General features: G+C 36.2%; 1 protein-coding gene across 2 annotated transcripts in view; it reads left to right on the forward strand.

Annotated features, from left to right (window-relative positions):
* Window positions 1-20,533, forward strand: part of POLA1 (DNA polymerase alpha 1, catalytic subunit) — a 353,204-nt gene that overhangs the window by 206,882 nt on the left and 125,789 nt on the right. The window contains exon 35 of one of the 2 annotated variants that reach the window (XM_037821906.1): window positions 10,113-10,220. The exons of the other annotated variant lie outside the window; for it this stretch is intronic. Coding sequence (XP_037677834.1) covers window positions 10,113-10,160 — 48 coding nt within the window. The 3' untranslated portion in view covers window positions 10,161-10,220. Of the gene's footprint in view, window positions 1-10,112; window positions 10,221-20,533 lie in introns of those variants that run through there. 2 annotated transcript variants of the gene reach the window in all.

A 20,533-nucleotide genomic window follows, 5' to 3' on the forward strand; every position in this document is an offset into this window, starting at 1 on the left:
CAACCTTACAGTTTATGGTTTTGTAATCAAACACCTGGCTTAGAGTCCGTGTCTAATCTCTTACTAGCTCTGTCACTTGGGCTAGTTACTGAACTCCAAGTCATAGTTTCCTAGCCTACAAAATGATAGAAATGGTACCTACTGCATAAGGTTGTAATGAGGGCTATTTGAGATAATGCGTTTAAAGTGCTCAGAAAGTACACAAAAAGCTATCAGTATTAATGTTCATTATTCCTATCTGAGACTTGGTGAATGAACATGGCTTGGCTGTATTCCTTTTTCTGCTCAGAACACCCAGAGATTCAGACCTGTGCCAGGGCCTTGCTGTCCCCTATCTTTCTGAGGTGTCTATCTGTGAGCTTCCTTCTTCTTGCTGCCTTCCTTCTCACATCCGTCAGAATGGTACTAAAACGTGCTCTGCTTCCTCTTGGGCCATATGGGATTTTCCTTCTCAGTGTTGGTGAAAAAGGTCTCAAAATTGGCCCTAGGAAAGGATACTAGGCTGTAACTCCTTCAAGGCCTTGCACCCAGTATTGTGTCTAACCTAATAGATGCTCAGTAAGAAATTGTTGAATGACCCTATGATATTCTGAGACGTTGTTGCTATCAAGTACTCTCCCAGGTCACAGATAGCAACATCCAGACTATGACCAGACTTGGGGACCCTCATCCATAGTCAAACCATTGAAGGAAAGCAGATGTGTTGAACCTGGGGCTTTAGCAACTTCTGATACTGTTTGCCTCTTCTGAAGGGAAAATTGGAGGGTTTTTTTTTTTTTTCTGAAATGCTAAGAAAATGCCATAGGAATTGTCAAATATCTGAAAACAAGTGGGTAAAAACAGAAAACTACTGTATACTTGAACCAAAACAATATATCACAGTAGAATTTCTTTCTTCAGTTTGACTTCTCTAACCTTGTGTATTTAGGAAAAACTCAACTTCAGGTCTGACTCCAGTCATCTAGAGCTACTCTCTGGTAGTAGAGTAAGAAATTGAACCAGAACAGATTTCATTTAACCTTTCAAAAGTGAGATTTTCACACCATTGACCTTCCTGACTTCAAGGAGCAAAACGGAACTATCAGTTCTCTTCTGCTCATGTAAACGAGAGACGGGAGGAAAGTGCCTCAGACGATGGCTGTCTTTCATATTTGGTTTGCCTAGAAAGTATACATCATGGTTCACGTATGGAGATTTGCCTTTTGCAGATAGTTACAGATAATTTCCTTATGGTTCCATCCAGATCATTCTTGAGTTAAATGATATAACCACATTTCTATTCAGGAAAGGGTAATTTGGCTGACTTTCCAAGGTACCATAGAAAAATTCTCAAAGCCTGGATTCCAGAATAATAATTCTTATTCTTATAATTAGAACAGCAGTATTTTCTGAACAATGGGGGTTGGTTTGTTTTTGTGCTTGGTAAAAGGGTAGCTTTACCATATGCTCACTTCTATGGTGTGTTAGCCCTTGCTTGGTTTTGAAGAGCAATGTATAACTTTTTTCCTGGTTCAAAACTCTGACTCTTAGCACTCCCTCAAAACTGTTTTTGTTTGTTTTTACCCTGCTCCACCATATTATAACTCTTAGGGTGGGTAGTTTTGTGAAATATATCCCTCGGCTTGTTTCCTGATAAGTGTTCAGTCTCATCCAGGCTGTACAAGTGCTCCGAGTTCCTTTGGCTGTTTGAGAAGCTCATACTGCTGGGAACCTAGGTTGACCTGCTAGTCCATTTCTCAGAAGCCTAACCTAGCTGGGCTTCCATCTCCAGCCACCAGCAAAGAGTGTTAAAGAATCCTGGCAAGCAGTGGCAGGAAAAAACAAAACTGCCTAGTATTTACATCTAAGCATACACTAAGGAGTTAGAAGCTGTGTGGATGAAGTCACAGCTAATTTCCCTCAACTGCAGCTTTCCATCAGTGATGTTCAGGAACCACTCCTTCCAGGAAATTGGTCAGCAAAGGAAGATCAAAGGAGAGCCCAGAGTTAAGAGAAATCAGTTTAAAATTTCACAACAGAATAGATTCTCATGCTGATGAGCGTATGCAATGGTATAGCATGGTGGTTCTCAAATCTTTTGGCCTGTTGAACCCCTGTACACTCTTAAATTACTGAGGATGGCAAAGAGCTTTTGTGACTGTGGGCTATCTGTATTCATATTTACTTTATTATAAATCAAAACCAAGACATTAAAAATATTAATCCATATAAAAGTAACAATAAACCTATTATATAAAAATTTTTTAATGAAAAATGCCTATATATTCCAAAACAAAAAATTTAATAAGAACAGTGGCATTGTTTTACATTTCCATAAATCTCTTTAATATCTGGCATAGAGGCCAGCTAGATCCTCATATCTACTTCTATATCCAATCTGCTGTGATATATTGTTTTGGTTCAAGTATACAGGAAAATTTTGGCTTCACACAGATTCATAGTTGGAAAAGGATGGAGAATTTTAATAGCCCTTCAGTTAATTGTGGATTTGCTTTATTGTCACAATACCAAACCTTGTAACATGGTAGTTTCTTAAAAGTTGTTTGCAATGTGGACTCTAAAACCATATCAATAAATGTTTTATACTATGTTTCTTTCAATTTCTTTGGTTTATTTTGTACTTTGAATGGCTCTTTTACCCATGCTTGATTTTGTAACACAATGCATTTGTTGTTTAGAAAATATTGGATCACTGAGTTACGAAGATTTTCCAAATGTTGACGTGTTTCATTACATAATGTTTAAAAATCACATTTATTTATATCACCACAAGACTCATCACAAACAGTTTTTAACTATAGGAAAGCTTTTGAGCTCACAGTGGTACGTACAAATTTTCCAGTGAAAACTCATTGAAAGCTAGAATTTTATCATTGGTAACAAGTTTTTTCAGTTGGTTTTTCTTGAAGTGACGGGCTCATTTGGTTCATTTTTAAGAAAATGTCTGCCACATACCCAGGTCCAAATAACCCTATTTGTCTAACGAGGTCTCTCATTCATTCTTTCAAGTAAAAAAATGGTGTTCTTTGAACAAAGCGGCTAGTTCAGCTTGCAATTCAGACAATTGCATAAATACTTTTTCTGGAGACAACCATTGTATTTGGTACATGATAATGAAAAGACATCCAAGGGTCAAAATACAATAAAATTAACAATTTTTTCTGTTTCATCAAGAAAATTCTTTGGTGAAACTGGCTTATTTATTTGTTACTGTGACTGTATCTGATGGTGAAGCATACAATTGTTAGTACAGTTTGGTGCCACTGCCTTGATTGATACTAATATGCCAGAAGTTTTACATCGTTAGTGCAAGTGTCAATACAGTGAAAAAAGACAAATAATGTCTCAGTAATATTGTAAAAATAGTTTTGACTTTTTGGACCCTGGAAGCTTCTCTTTCAGCTCTAGCAATGTAGCCTAAAGAAATGTATCCAAAACTTTATGTGCAAGCATATACATTGAATTGTTATCTATAATAGTGAAAATTTGGATATAACATAAATATCAAAGAGTAGATGGATTGTTAAATGATGGTGCATCAATAGAGGAGTGCATTATGCAACCAACTAAAACAATATTTTGTGAGAATAAAGACAGGAAGATGTTTGTGAGAAAAATGCTAAGGGAGGAGGAAAGGAGGAAATAAACTAGTATATAAGGAATGATTCTGATACGTGGTTTTTAAATAAGTTCATTTACATGGCTAACCTCTTTTATTATGTGTTCATAATATTCCAGCTATTCTATCACTCAAATAATTATATTTACTCCTGCTTTCTAGAGACTAGACCTCGGTGTCAAGCTACTTAAAAGGGGAACGTACCTTTCCTGTATTCAAATCTGCATCCGTTTTAACTTACCCATGTCTTTAGCAGAGTTTGTTGTTTTATGAACTCTAGCACATGTATAGATTCATGTAGCCACCACCACCACAATCAGGATACAAAAGACTTTCAACACCCCAAAAGACTCCCCTTTGCTATCCCTTTATAATCACACTCTCCATCCCACTTATAAACCTGGCAACTACTGGTCTTTTCTCATCGCTATAGTTTTGTCTTTTTTAAAAATGGCATATAAATGGAACTGTACAGTGTGTATTGAGACTTTCATTCAGTTCATTCCTTTTATTGCTGACTATTATTCCATTATATAGAGGTATCACATTTATTTACCCATTCACACATTGAGGAGTGTTTGGGTTGTTTCCAGTTTTTGGCAGTTATGAACTCAGCTGCTATAAACATTCATGTACAGGTTTCTGTGTGGACGTAAGTTTTCATTTCTCTAGGGTACATACCCATGACTGGGATAGGTGGGTCATATAGTAAGAGCATGTTTAACTTTTTAAGACATTGCCAAACTATTTTCCAGAGTGGCGATACCATGTTGCATTCCCATTAGCAATGTATGAGAGTTCCAATTCTTCAATATCCTCATCAGCATTTGGTATTGTTAGTATTTTTTATTTTAGCCATTCTAATAGGTGTGGTGCCATAGCTCATTATGGTCTTAATTTGCATTTCCCTGATGGCTGGTGAAGTTGAACATCTTCTCATGTGCTTATTTGCTATCTCTATGAAGTTTCCAAGTTTCCCCCCACTTTTTATTTGGATTGTTTCTTACTGTTGAGTTTTGAGAGTTCTCTATATATTCTAGATACGGGTTCTTTGTTGGATATGTGATTTGCAAATATTTTCTCCCAGTCCATAACATGCTTTTCATTCTTTTAATGAAGTTTTTCACAGAACAAAAGTTTTTAATTTTGATAAAGTGCAATTTATCAATTTTTTTCTTGTGTAAATCATGCTTTTGGTCTCGTGTCCAAGAACTCTTTGCCTAACTCCAGACTACAAAGGTTTTCTATGTTTTCTTCTGAGAGTTTTATAGTTTTACATTTTACATTTAGATTTGAGTTAATTTTTTGTATAAGATGTGAGGTTTAGGATAAGGTTCTCTTTTTTTTTTTTTTTTTTTTTTTTTGTCTATATATGTCCAATTGTTCAAACATCATTTGCTGGAAAGACTGTCCTTTCTCCATTGACTTGGTTTTGCACCCTTGTAAAAAACCGTTTGAGCATACTTGTGTGAGTCTGTTTCTGGACTCTGTTCTCTTCAGTTGATCTCTGCATTTATACCTCAGGCTTAATTACTATAGCTGTACAGTAAGTCTTGGAAAATCATGTAGTATGACTCCCCATTTTATTCTTCTTCAAAAATGTTTTAGCTATTCTAATTCTTTTGCCTTTCCATATGAATTTTAGAGTCAGCTTGTCTTTATTGACAAAAAAAAATCCTGGTGGGATTTTTATTGAATTTGCATTAAATCTATAGATCAATTTTGGGAGAATTGGCATGTTTATTATGTGGAGTCTTCCAATACATGAACACAGTATGCCTCTCCATTTACTTAGGTCTACTTTGCTTTCATTTGTCATCATTTTGTAGTTTTTAGCATATAAGTTGTGCACATGTTTTGTTAGATTTATACCTAAGTGTTTCATTTTGGGGAGCTACTTATTTTGATTTTGGTTTTCAGTTGTATTTCTTGGTATATAGAAATCCAATTATGTAATTTTTTGTTCTAAAAAATATATAATTATATAATAAGAAATACAATTATATAACTATAATTTCTATAGTTCGGAGAGCTACAGGTGAATCATTTGGTTCTCAGAAGAATAATGATGACCCATGGAATGTTAAAAGTAACCTATGTAAAAGCATTGCCTGTATGCAGCTCTTAAGATTTATTTTGTGAATCTATATTTATCAGCCCAAATATTTGGCCAGATAATAGTGCTGAGTTAAAAAAAAAAATCCCAGCTTATATAGTATAATGTCACTTATGTAAAATTCATATATGTATATAAATATCTTTATGTGTTTATATGCTTAAAGAAATTTCTGAAAGGACATTTGCCATATGTCAAAAATTGTATATTGAGTGGTGAAAAATTTAGGTGATTTGTTTATTTTTTCCACGTTGCTTTTCTCTGTTTGAATATTTCACAATAGGCATGTAATTTTTTATCAAAATAATAAAGCTGCTCAAAAAAGAAAAGAAAAATAAAACAGTGAATTGAGTGTTATTCTTGCCAGTGAGTGAGGATAAGGTAGACTGAAGTCATATTTAAGAATTAAGTACTTGCATCCTAGAAATCTTGATGTTGCTCCAGCCATTTTAAGACTCTAAAATTTTGTATGGAAAGTCAAAGGAACGTTTTAAGACAGATGGTACATTATCAGAATGCTGCACTCAGAATTTTTCTTCACTCCAGCATTTCTTTTTTATCATATACTCATCTCTGTATCAGGCAGAGACAGTGGGTCTCAGCCGTGGCTGTGCAGTAAAATCACCTGGGCAGGTTTTAAAGATTATCTGATGACTCAGCCCACCCTGGAACATTAAATTAGAATTTATGGGGATATGGACAGTACGTAGGTATTTTTTACAAGTTCTCTATGGGATTGCAAAACCCCTCAAAAAACACATGTTGATGAATTCTAATATAAAATATAAGAGCCACCAAATATTTTTAAATGTGATTTCCAAGGTTTATATATGAGAATATGAAAATAAAAGATATATGTTTTCACATCTGTATGAAGTTAAATATGTATTTATAAATGAGAAAGGAATTAAATTTCTGAAACAAAATTAGATCTAATGTAACCAAAAATAGTTCTATGAAAGCAAAGACCCTATAGCATCATTTTAATATTTTCACATTTTTAGTGGGAATGTACCATCTTTGTTAAGTCTTCAGGTGTATTGCTAACAGTTGACAAATGGCAGTTAATTAGCATTGCTCAACTTTGTCTCTTCTCTGTTGTGGATATGATTGTATAAAGCTAGGCTGAGGAATACTTGTATATAGAAATGTCATCTTGCCTGCATCTCTTTTAGGAGCCCTCCCAGATAATGATTTCATGACATCCTCTGATCCTGCGTATGCTGAGAAATTATGATATTTATAACATTTTAAAGTGGTTCTGAGATCTGCAATCCTGTCACCACCCTATCAACCTTAACTGTGACTCACCATAGTCTCTCTTGGATTAGCTTCAGCTTCCTGTCTGTAGGAAGTGCTTAGTTTTGTACAGGACTTGCACTCTATGAATAGGGCCTGAAAGTCAGAATGAGGCAGTCCCCAGACTGCATTTCCCAGTGTGCTCCCTGTAGGAATTGGATATCAGAAATGGGATTCTACCACTTCTTGAATGCATAGGAACTTAAGTGAAAAAATACAAAACTCTTTTGAAATGTTGTAGGCTTCTTCGAGGTCCCCATGGGAACTTTGAAAATCTTACAAACCAGTGTACTTAGCTACCAGTCTGTGGGGGCTATCAGGACTGAGGTAGCCTTCTTTTGCTTTTGAGCTACTTATCTTCTGCCTCCTCCCGAAACACCTTTCTTTCCTGGTTTCACCTACCAAAAGTATTTAATATTCCTTACAGAAAAAGATACATGATTTTAAAAGAAGATTCCATTATGTAATATACATTGTATATTACACAGCGCTTTGCAGTTTCCAAAGCATTTTCTCACCTTACCTAATTTGTTCCTCACAGTAATCTTGTGAGGTATGTAGAGCGATACCCTACTGTATTTCCCAACTTGGGATAGTAGAAACCCGAACGTTGCCCAAATTGGATATCAATATGGAACGATTCCTTCTACTCTCACATTGCCTTTGCCTCCATTCCCACTGTGTTAATTCAGTTCTTGGTCATCTCATCATTAGCTTTCTCATTGTCCTCCCTGTCTCAGTCAATTGCCTTATCGGTCCATTCTCCACTCTGCTTCCAGGATTATCTTTTCAAAACAGGGTTAATGTCATCTTCAGGTTTAAAAACCTTCAGTGGATTCTCATTTCGTACAGATTCAAAGTCAAATTCCTTAATATAGCATTAGATCCCACATCAGCCTTTCCACCTTCTTCTCCTTCCTCACTATTCACCCCAGGCCATCTATCTGCCACAGTGGAGTGCTTGGGATTCCTCAAGGATGCCATGCGCTTTTATATCTCCGGGCCTTCACTCATGCCCTCTGCCTGGGCAACACACACACCACCACTACCACCACCACCCCACACATAACATCCCACTTTGTGAAATTCTCCCTAAGTCTCCAGTGTTACGGTCTCTGGAAAGCCTTCTTCACTCAACTCTAGCTCTTTTGTATTCTCCCCCATGTGCCAACCCATAACCCTTTGTATATACCTGTATGACAGCACCTAACACTCAGTTAATTGGCTCTCTTTGCCATAGACTGCAAACTCCTTGAGAACCTAAGCTTCGCTGTGTAGTATTATGGTTAGCTACATGTCCCCCTAGCAAAAGCATAGTACTGGGGATATGACAGATATAGGAATTGTTGATTTGAGTGAGGAGTGATTTTTAGAACCTTCAGAAAAACTGTGGGTGCAGCATTTATGTTTGATGTAAAGCTAATTCTTATTTTTTTATTATTAATGACTGCATTTGGTGAACAGTATTTTCTGGAATGTCATCTTTAATTTCCCTCATTATCTAAACTTCAAATCACCTTAGGAATCTTTAACTTACTCTTGTGTTAAATATACATATACCTATATACACACACACAGAGTAGTGCATATTTTCACCTTAATTTTTTTTTTTTACATTCTTGCCTGCTTCATGAACCAAAAGTATGATGTTGATCTTTCCTTTTTTGCTAGTTTCCTCCTTTCTTTTACAGATAGAGGGGAGTGCAATTTGCAATACTTGGATGTTTACAAGACCATGACCAGGAAACTGGCTTCTTAGCAACCAAAGCTGGTTTTCAAAATCTTGTTGGCCTAGATTGTCTTTACACTGGGCAATCTTATCTTTTTGCTGTTAACACCACTACTAAATATCCAGACCTACAGTTTTGAGAAGCATTTAGGACCATGTGTATATGCTTGTATTTGTCTGTTTGTGTGTGCTCTTTCCCTAGCTCTAGCATATACAAATACATTCTTGCAGAAAAGTAATGGGGCCTAGTTGGCTTTTGCCTCCTATTGGAGAATGGTCATGTTTATTAGTCATATGCGTGGTGGTGCTGGTAGTGACATGTTCAGGAAAATCAGTATAGGTAGGAAAGTGCTGATAATAGAGTGTGAAATTCGGGCTTCTGGAGGGGGCGTCAGAAAAGCTCATCATATCCAACTTTCTTTTCCTAACACAATTAGAACTTCCCTTTTCCATACGTAACTGCTGTTTATGGTACAACTAATGGGCTGGCAGAAGAAGATAGTTCAACTAATTAAAAGGCTCATTATAGAATTTTATGGCCCAGTTTCAGGGAACCTCTCTGCTCTATCTACCTTCAAAATGGCCATTTCCCATTTTTTGAAAGATAACTTGTGTTTATGATACAGAATTAAATATTTTTGGACAATAGGAATGTAGTGTCTCATTTCTGTTCTGAACTTGGTAGTGGGAGCAACTCTTCAGGAGTAAGCTAGAGCAAGGGAATGGCTGTGAATTTAGATGACATCTTTTATCAGACCACAGCTAGCAGTTGATAAAACAGCTGTACTTTTTTGCTTGTTTCCTCCTTTCTTTTACAGGTAGAGGGGAGTGCAATTTGCAATACTTGGATGCTTACAAAAGACAACCAAACAGACAGATAATAAACCAAAAAGAAAAAGAAATCAACTAAGTCACACACTGGGTAATAGCTTTGTCTGAGCAGCATCTGACTCCTTGGGCAGTAGACCTTCCCTTTTCAAAATCGTACAGCACCCCCTCCCCTTCCCTGTTGTTTCTGTTGAGGCCAAGAGTCAGGCAGATAGCTTTCGTGTTTGGCTTTAAAATCAAAGTTGTTTTATCATATTAAACTGCCAGGACCACATCTTCTTGACATGAGACCCCAGAAACGCCTATTATAATGCCGTAGACTCAGCAGATACTCAGTTTTATGTGAAGTCCCACTCACTAGAAGCATCTGAATTCCCATTTCTGTGCTTATGAACATGTGGATTATAACAACTTATTTTCCAAACTAATGCTTACCTGATTCTTGGGTGATCTTTTCGGTGACTTCAGGCCATCATCACAGAAGTTAATGCCTGATACTCATCATGATATTTGTTTTATAGGAAGAAGAGATGGAGAGGAAGAAACAAACTAGGTTTGGGGAATGTTAAAATGAATCAGATGCATTTTTGGAAGATTTTGGAACCTGTTTGTTTTGAGTTTTTAAGCCCTTGTGATGTCTTAATTGTTGCTCATCCAAAGACTACTTAAAGTCAAATTTTGAGCTGCATAAACATTAACGTAAGGTTTGCGAAAACAGGTTGTAAGCAACCCTTATTTCTCTTTCATCTGTGAAATGTCCATGGTAAAGGGCATATAAAATGTATAGTTATATCTTTATGCATATTTTATAAAATGTGTTTTATGATTTAAGAGATTTTTTAAAATCCAATATGCTGGTAATACACACATTTTTTTAAAAGTCAGAAATCTCTCCTTTTCTTCTAAAGTAGACAATCAAAATAAGCAGTTTGAAGAGATGGATTTAAGACAGCAAAATTGTTGTATCTTCAGCTGTGTAAAAGAAGTACTGTACCTTGGACCAGAAAACGTGTATTAGCAATGGTTCGGTTAGTCCCTGCAAAAGCAAAATAAGTACCATAGTGTAAAATACAGTTCCACATGACAGCAGGTTTTGCTAGTACCAAATATCAGAATATAGGGAGCAGTTAGCACTAAAATGTGTTCTGCTGCTTTGCATGAAAATGTATTTATAATGAAATCTTATAGTGCCTTTGTTTCTCATTGATTGCTGTTAGAGAGGTTTGGTCAGGTTTTGTTGTTGATGTTTGTTTTCCAGGAGGAGTGAGGAAAGAGTGTTTGTCATAAACCTATCACAAAAAGTTGCTTTATTTCTCATTTTCAAACCTTAGACTGCCTATACAGTCTTTGCAAAATAAGGTTGCATTATTGTTTATTTTGGATGTAGAAGGTTTATTAGAACATCAGTTTTTACTTTAAAATTACAGTGTAATGAGTTAAATGATAAACTTACATGCAAAAGGATATTTTCTTCCCTCTGTTATAGTTAATCTTTAAACACTCTGTGTGTTCAGAAAAAAAAAGATATTTTTAAAGACCCCAGATTGCAAAAGCAGTGCCACTTCTTCTGAGAGCTTTGGGGCAATCCTCTGATGTGTAATTGCTTTTACATCAGTCACAAGAGAGAGACAAGAATGTGCTTTCCTTGAACTTAACAGTTTGGGCAATTTTCTATAATCCAGTAAATACAAATTGTAGCTTGATTATTCATCTTCGTCTGTCAAGCAGATTTTAATGGATGAATGAATGAGTCAAATCTATGCATGGAAATATACAAATGTGCAAAATATGGGTCTAATTACCAGGCTGCTGAATTTATACAAGGTCAGGTAAACAAGGCACCAGTGTAATGATTATTAATTGTTAATAATGCCTTTGGGAAAACATACACATTTTCCTTCTGAATACCTAACAGTTTGCCTTTTTAAGTCGTTTTAAACTCTGAAATTTTTAGCTAGTTTAAAAAAAAAAACTATTTTTGCCCTATTTTATCCTTTCCCCATAATTGCTTACTAATTCTCTTAGAATAACAGGTAAAGTGAAATATGTTTTTCAGGACCCTACTGAAAATCACAGTTTAATATTATGGCGAGAGAATTAACCGGGCTAACACACTCACACAGCAGAATGGAATAGCTATCTTTTGTCTTCATTGAAGGGAAGGGCATGCCTCCCCCCATCCTCCCCCCATTTTCAAACATAATCGACATTCTTAAATACAAAACCAAGGTGGTAATAAAGGAAAAGAAATCAAAGCAGGCTTTTTTCCCCTCTCTTTACCATAGTAAGTCAACATTTGACTCTGTCTTGATATTCTATAAAATGAATGTTGGAAAAAGAATAATATCAATGAGTAGTTTCCCATCGAAATGCCCAAGGGCCGAAATAATTGAGGGAGTACTTGCTGAGGTTTTTCTTAGTTCAGTAACTCTTGATCACTGTGCAGTTTTGTAGCTGTGCTATCATTAAGGGCTCTCCATGTCTGGAAGGACACCCCCCTCTCCCATCTTTAATCCAAAAGTCATAAATTGGAGAACTAACATGTTGTCCGCGGCTCACCCAGGCGAAAACACTGCATCTTGAGAAACCTATCTTTCTGCCACTGTGCTTTGAAAATCTTTTGAATATTTTGCATTAATGGTACCACTTCAGTCTCTTGCTGGGCTGTCTTCTCATCTTCACAAACTCTGCATTCAGAAGTTTTTCCTCATGGCTTATCTAAACGTTCTTCTCTGTTCTAGACCTTACTTCCTGCTATACCCCTATGTTCAACATTAAATGAGCACCCACCTACCTTTATGCTATTCTCCCTGAGTATTTGTAAGTAGCAGTCCTATCTCCCTGTTACTTCTTTAAGTTCTGTAATTGATGACTCAATCTTATTTCTTCAGACTTTTCAAGCTGTCATTTTTGTTTCTCTGGCACTCTATTTCTTATTTGTGGTTGCCCTTTGCAGGTTATATTTGTGGTATATATAAGCCAAATGGGTTTGGACAATTTTTTTTTGTTTTACTTTGCTCTGTATTAGCATCCTATCCTATTTTTATATACCATATAAATATATAATGAACATATAGAATAAAATGAACCTACTTTATGTACACTCATAAGTGATGTTGTGGTTTAAGTAAATCTATGTAGAACTATAGCCAAATTCTTTATTCTAGCATTTGAGACATTATGTAATACAAGCTTCCCTCCTCAGAGACTCTCCCATCCATCCAGTGGCACTGTATAAATCATCATTCCTCCAGACAGCTCTTTCTTGTTTGATTACGGCTGCTGGGATCATCCTTGCCCACTTGCCATTTCTATCTGTTTAAATTCTCCTCAACCTTCAAGGCCCAAGCTCATCACTTCTAAGAAGCCTTTCCTCAACATAACAGCTGAGGATGTTCTTTCCTTCCTCTGAATTCCTAGAGAACTTTTGAGTGTGTAACTTTTCTCCCACAGTTCTTTAATACAATTTCTTGTGGCTGTATTTTATTTAGCAAATAATTTTGTTGTCTGTAAGGTTGTAGACTTCTGGCAAACAGGGAAAGGAGAAAGATTTAATATATTTTAGCTATGTGTCAAACACTTTGCTCAGCATTTTTTACACACACGATATCATTTAATTCTTGCCGCAACCTTGTTAGGTGGGTGGTATTTTCCCCATTTTTATTGATAAGGAAGCTGAATCTCACAGTAATAAGCTCAGGCAGAGTTAGAAGGATAATAAATTGTAGAGCCAGGATTTAAACTCGGGCCTGACTCAAAACCCATACACTCTTTTCAAAAGCCTCCCATCCATATATAGAAGAGTGACTATGTACATCCTATTCTATTAAGTTACTAGCAAGTTCAAAGGACATAATAGATGTTCGTTCAATAAATTATTGAATTTATGACTACAGAGGTCTTAATTGCTTCACCTTCATTTTTTACCCATCTGCTAATGGTGCTGTGAACTAACAATAAAACAGCCAAAGCTTAGTAAGGGCCCTCTGTATTCTTAATGATGGCTAATACATGAGAGGTTGACAGTTGTACTCCAACTATAAGACTGTTTACTTGAGACATACTCTTTTTTGTTGTTTGTTTGTCTGTTTTTAAGCTTTACTTTTGTTGATCCCAACATTCATTGGTATTGTTAAATGTCACTCTTCTCATTTGCTATTTGCATTTCATTTTAAAAGAGTAAATCTCATTGTAGTAGCATGAATAATTTATGCTTCTGCAAAGGAACTATTAAATTAAAATATGAGATTTAAAAACATGCATATTCTAGAGTTTGTTAAAAAACAAAACAAAACTAAGGAATATTTTAGCCTTGCCCAGAGTGTTTACTTTGGATGCTTAACTATAAAGCTATGGTCTCACTGATTTCAGTTTAAGACCCTGTGCCGAGTTGCAATTATGTTTATAAATAAGGAAAATTTAACATTTTATCTTTCATAGAAAATAGGCTATTGTGCTGGGGGGTGGCTATTTACATTCTTATTTAAAATGGAGGGAACTTTTCTGTGAGGTGTTTTTATTCTTGAAGAATTAGTAATTATAAGGATTAGGAAGGAAGATTGCCCACCCTAAGAATGTAAAGAATTTCGATGTGATGAGCACAGGGAATGTGACTAAGCTTTGGGGTAATAAAACTATGATCTGTTTTAGGTATCCGAGGCTGCTGCTTCTCAACTTCTGCGCATATTGATAAGTTCAGCCTATTTTGCAAACAGTTACTAATGCCATAATGCATTTTTCCCTTATCTTCCATCTGAATTTTTTACTATTATTGATTGAGGATTCAGTTGAGAAATATGTTTAGAACTCTGCTTTCTGTGGTAATCACAGAAGTCAGTGGGAAGACAAGAAAATTGTATTGAAAGAAATTGTGTGCATGTGTGTTTTGTGTTTCAGCATAGATTATCTCTGCCAAAATAATAGCTGTCATTTTGTTCTTGTTATATTAGTGGCCTGTAGCTTAGCACCACTCCTTTTGCCTTAGTTTGGCTTCTGCCCACTGGCTATTATCATCAGCAAGAAGACCTTTTTTAATTGAATGTCCAAATTTGAATGACTCTTGTCCTAATACCATCATAACTTTGATCCATTTCAAATTAGAGATCCCTACGTTGTGACCTCTCACCTCAACACAACAGCCCTTTAACTAAATTCAGGGACTTTGAAACTTCACTTCTGTTTAGAATTTCATATCAGGCCCATCATGGGGGGAAAAGATGGAAAATGTATACGCTGAGCCTATAGGACTTCCTGCAGTGCTTATTAATCCTTTATGGATCATTTGAAATGTTTCTAGTTTATTTAAGCTTTGCTGCTTGTATCAGATTGTTCCTACAAAGAAAGAAAAAGTGATCATGCTTTGAATTTTTAAAAATGATCTCACTTTCAAGCAAAAGCACTTTTATGCTCCATTAAAGTTGAATTTGCCAAACTCTTACATTGCATTAACACAAGCTTTACTGGATAGATAAACGTGTTGTTCAAAGACTGACTTGAACTTTACCAAACTGCATATTAAGATTTCTATCTTTATACTTCTTATTTCTTAAATTATTTTAAAGTAGACTAGTAAAATAAACTTTTACTACTATTTAAATGACAAAATAATTTTCCATTTGATTTAAAATACTAATATAGATTATAAATAAGCTAATTTATGATGCTAAAATAAACGAATACCTTGGGCATGATCTTTTTACATTTTTTTCTTGTTTTATATAGTATCATATCTCAATAAAATTAATTGATTTAGTTTCTTGACATCTGTATTTGATGTAATGATTTTGACAATTATAATTTTTACTTGTCTATCATGCGTCTTTGAAAATGCAGTGTTTTTTTTTTTTTTTTTTTTTTTTTTTTTAATTTTAGTGGGTTAGCCAATAAAAGGACTCATTTTTTCCTCTTTTCAATTTAGTGCTTTTTTCCTAATATGTACAGGACATCCCTAGTTTTCCGTGAATTATAGTGTTATACTCTTTGTTTTTGTTTATTTTATGAGGTTTTTAGCTTAGAAACAATCTTCGAATGTGTGTCCATTTGACCTAGAGATAGTTAGAAAGTTCTAGTCCATTTGGACCATGCTTCCTGGCTCCCTAACACAATTATAAGGACTTGGTCTTTTCTTTGAGTCTTGTTGTCCTTGAGCTTTTAATTTAATGTGTTTATTCTTCAGAAAGAGTGAAAGACTGGTTTTCTATTTGAAATGACTTTCTGTATTTCTTTTTTTTAACTCATGAAACCTTTACAAAGTATGAGGTTTTATTTTATAAAAAAGAAAACACATGCATGCTCTTTTTTTTTAATCATCATTTTATTGAGATATATTCACATACCACGCAGTCATACAAAACAAATCGTACTTTCGATTGTTTACAGTACCATTACATAGTTGTACATTCATCACCTAAATCAATCCCTGACACCTTCATTAGCACACACACAAAAATAACTAGAATAATAATTAGAGTGAAAAAGAGCAATTGAAGTAAAAAAGAACACTGGGTACCTTTGTCTGTTTGTTTCCTTCCCCTACTTTTCTACACATCCATCCATAAACTAGACAAAGTGGAGTTTGGTCCTTATGGCTTTCCCAATCCCATTGTCACCCCTCATAAGCTACATTTTTATACAACTGTCTTTGAGATTCATGGGTTCTGGGTTGTAGTTTGATAGTTTCAGGTATCCACCACCAGCTACCCCAATTCTTTAGAACCTAAAAAGGGTTGTCTAAAGTGTGCGTAAGAGTGCCCACCAGAGTGATCTCTCGGCTCGTTTTGGAATCTCTCTGCCACTGAAGCTTATTTCATTTCCTTTCACATCCCCCTTTTGGTCAAGAAGATGTTCTCCGTCCCACGATGCCGGGTCTACATTCCTCCCCGGGAGTCATATTCCACGTTGCCAGGGAGATTCACTCCCCTGGGTGTCTGATCCCACGTAGGGGGGAGGGCAGTGATTTCACCTTTCAAGTTGGCTTAGCCAGAGAGAGAGGGCCACATCTGAGCAACAAAGAGGCATTCAGGAGGAGACTCTTAGGCACAAATATAGGGAGGCCTAGCCTCTCCTTTGCAGCAACCGTCTTCCCAAGGGTAAAACTTATGGTAGAGGGCTCAACCCATCAAACCACCAGTCCCCTATGTCTGTGGTCATGTTAGCAACCATGGAGGTGGGGTAGGCGAATACCCCTGCATTCTCCACAGGCTCCTCAAGGGGGCACTACATATTTTTTTTTTTTTTTTCCTTGTTTTTCTTTTTTTTTTTTTTTTTTAACTTTCCCTTCTTTTTTTAAATCAACTGTATGAAAAAAAAAAAGTTAAAAAGAAAACAAACATACAATAAAAGAACATTTCAAAGAGACCATAACAAGGGGGTAAGAAAAAGACAACTAACCTAAGATAACTGCTTAACTTCCAACATGTTCCTACTTTACCCCAAGAAAGTTACATAATATAGCAACATTTCTGTGAACTTGTTCCTACTATATCCATCAGAAATTAACAGCCAATAGTCATTTCTGGGCATCCCCAGAACGTTAAATAGCTTATCTGTTCTTCTTGGATTATTGTTCCCCCTTCCTTAATTGCTCTCTATTGCTAGTTCCCCTACATTCTACATTATAAACCATTTGTTTTACATTTTTCAAAGTTCACATTAGTGGTAGCATATAATATTTCTCTTTTTGTGCCTGGCTTATTTCGCTCAGCATTATGTCTTCAAGGTTCATCCATGTTGTCATATGTTTCACCAGATCGTTCCTTCTTACTGCCGCGTAGTATTCCATCGTGTGTATATACCACATTTTATTTATCCACTCATCTGTTGAAGGACATTTGGGTTGTTTCCATCTCTTGGCAATTGTGAATAATGCTGCTATAAACATTGGCGTGCAGATATCTGTTCGTGTCACTGCTTTCCGATCTTCCGGGTATATACCGAGAAGTGCAATCGCTGGATCGAATGGTAGCTCTATATCTAGTTTTCTAAGGAACTGCCAGACTAACTTCCAGAGTGGCTGAACCATTATACAGTCCCACCAACAATGAATAAGAGTTCCAATTTCTCCACATCCCCTCCAGCATTTGTAGTTTCCTGTTTGTTTAATGGCAGCCATTCTAACCGGTGTTAGATGGTATCTCATTGTGGTCTTAATTTGCATCTCTCTAATAGCTAGTGAAGCTGAACATTTTTTCATGTGTTTCTTGGCCATTTGTATTTCCTCTTCAGAGAACTGTCTTTTCATATCTTTTGCCCATTTTATAATTGGGCCGACTGTACTATTGTCATTGAGTTGTAGGATTTCTTTATATATGCAAGATATCAGTCTTTTGTCAGATACATGGTTTCCAAAAATTTTTTCCCATTGAGTTGGCTGCCTCTTTACCTTTTTGAGAAATTCCTTTGAGGTGCAGAAACTTCTAAGCTTGAGGAGTTCCCATTTATCTATTTTCTCTTTTGTTGTTTGTGCTTTGGGTGTAAAGTCTAGGAAGTGGCCGCCTAATACAAGGTCTTGAAGATGTTTTCCTACATTATCTTCTAGGAGTTTTATGGTACTTTCTTTTATATTGAGATCTTTGGTCCATTTTGAGTTAATTTTTGTGTAGGGGGTGAGGTAGGGGTCCTCTTTCATTCTTTTGGATATGGATATCCAACTCTCCCAGCCCCATTTGTTGAAAAGACCATTATGGCTCAGTTCAGTGACTTTGGGGGCCTTATCAAAGCCCTCTACCATAAGTTTTACCCTTGGGAAGACGGTTGCTGCAAAGGAGAGGCTAGGCCTCCCTGTATTTGTGCCTAAGAGTCTCCTCCTGAATGCCTCTTTGTTGCTCAGATGTGGCCCTCTCTCTCTGGCTAAGCCAACTTGAAAGGTGAAATCACTGCCCTCCCCCCTACGTGGGATCAGACACCCAGGGAAGTGAATCTCCCTGGCAACGTGGAATATGACTCCTGGGGAGGAATGTAGACCCGGCATCGTGGGATAGAGAACATCTTCTTGACCAAAAGGGGGATGTGAAAGGAAATGAAATAAGCTTCAGTGGCAGAGAGATTCCAAAACGAGCCGAGAGATCACTCTGGTGGGCACTCTTACGCACACTTTAGACAACCTTTTTTAGGTTCTAAAGAATTGGGGTAGCTGGTGGTGGATACCTGAAACTATTAAACTACAACCCAGAACCCATGAATCTCGAAGACAGTTGTATAAAAATGTAGCTTATGAGGGGTGACAGTGGGATTGGGAATGCCATAAGGACCAAACTCCACTTTGTCTAGTTTATGGATGGATGTGTAGAAAAGTAGGGGAAGCAAACAAACAGACAAAGGTACCCAGTGTTCTTTTTTACTTCAATTGCTCTTTTTCACTCTAATTATTATTCTTGTTATTTTTGTGTGTGTGCTAATGAAGGTGTCAGGGATTGATTTAGGTGATGAATGTACAACTATGTAATGGTACTGTAAACAATCGAAAGTACAATTTGTTTTGTATGACTGCGTGGTATGTGAATATATCTTAATAAAATGATGATTAAAAAAAAAAAAAACAAACAAAAACAAAACAAAAAAAAAAAAAAAAAAAGATCAGTCGGCCATAGATCTGAGGGTCTATCTCTGAATTCTCAATTCGATTCCATTGATCTATATGTCTATCTTTGTGCCAGTACCATGCTGTTTTGGCAACTGTGGCTTTATAATAAGCTTCAAAGTCAGGGAGTGTAAGTCCTCCCACTTCGTTTTTCTTTTTTAGAGTGTCTCTAGCAATTCGAGGCATCTTCCCTTTCCAAATAAATTTGATAACTAGCTTTTCCAAGTCTGCAAAGTAGGTTGTTGGAATTTTGATTGGGATTGCATTGAATCTGTAGATGAGTTTGGGTAGAATTGACATCTTAATGACATTTAGCCTTCCTATCCATGAACATGGAATATTTTTCCATCTTTTAAGGTCCTCTTCTATTTCTTTTAGTAGAGTTATGTAGTTTTCTTTGTATAGGTCTTTTACATCTTTGGTTAAGTTTATTCCTAGGTACTTGATTTTTTTAGTTGCTATTGAAAATGGTATCTTTTTCTTGAGTGTCTCTTCAGTTTGTTCATTCCTAGCATATAGAAACATTACTGACTTATGTGCATTAATCTTGTATCCCGCTACTTTGCTAAATTTGTTTATTAGCTCTAGTAGGTGTATCGTTGATTTCTCAGGGTTTTCTAGATATAAGATCATATCATCTGCAAACAATGACAGTTTTACTTCTTCTTTTCCAATTTGGATGCCTTTTATTTCTTTGTCTTGCCGGATTGCCCTGGCTAGCACTTCCAGCACAATGTTGAATAACAGTGGTGACAGCGGGCATCCTTGTCTTGTTCCTGATCTTAGAGGGAAGGCTTTCAGTCTCTCACCATTGAGTACTATGCTGGCTGTGGGTTTTTCATATATGCTCTTTATCATGTTGAGGAAGTTTCCTTCAATTCCTACCTTTTGAAGTGTTTTTATCAAAAAGGGATGTTGGATTTTGTCAAATGCTTTTTCAGCATCTATTGAGATGATCAATTGATTTTTCCCTTTTGACTTGTTAATGTGTTGTAATACATTGATTGTTTTTCTTATGTTGAACCATCCTTGCATGCCTGGAATGAACCCCACTTGGTCATGGTGTATGATTTTTTTAATGTGTCTTTGGATTCGATTTGCAAGTATTTTGTTGAGGATTTTTGCATCTATATTCATTAGGGAGATTGGCCGGTAGTTTTCCTTTTTTGTAGCATCTTTGCCTGGTTTTGGTATTAGATTGATGTTAGCTTCATAAAATGAGTTAGGTAGTGTTCCATTTTCTTCAATGTTTTGAAAGAGTTTGAGTAAGATTGGTGTCAGTTCTTTCTGGAAAGTTTGGTAGAATTCCCCTGTGAAGCCATCTGGCCCTGGGCATTTATTTGTGGGAAGATTTTTGATGACTGA

Source organism: Choloepus didactylus, chromosome X (genome assembly GCF_015220235.1).
Source record: "Choloepus didactylus isolate mChoDid1 chromosome X, mChoDid1.pri, whole genome shotgun sequence".
In the NCBI taxonomy this organism is placed as follows: domain Eukaryota; kingdom Metazoa; phylum Chordata; class Mammalia; order Pilosa; family Megalonychidae; genus Choloepus; species Choloepus didactylus.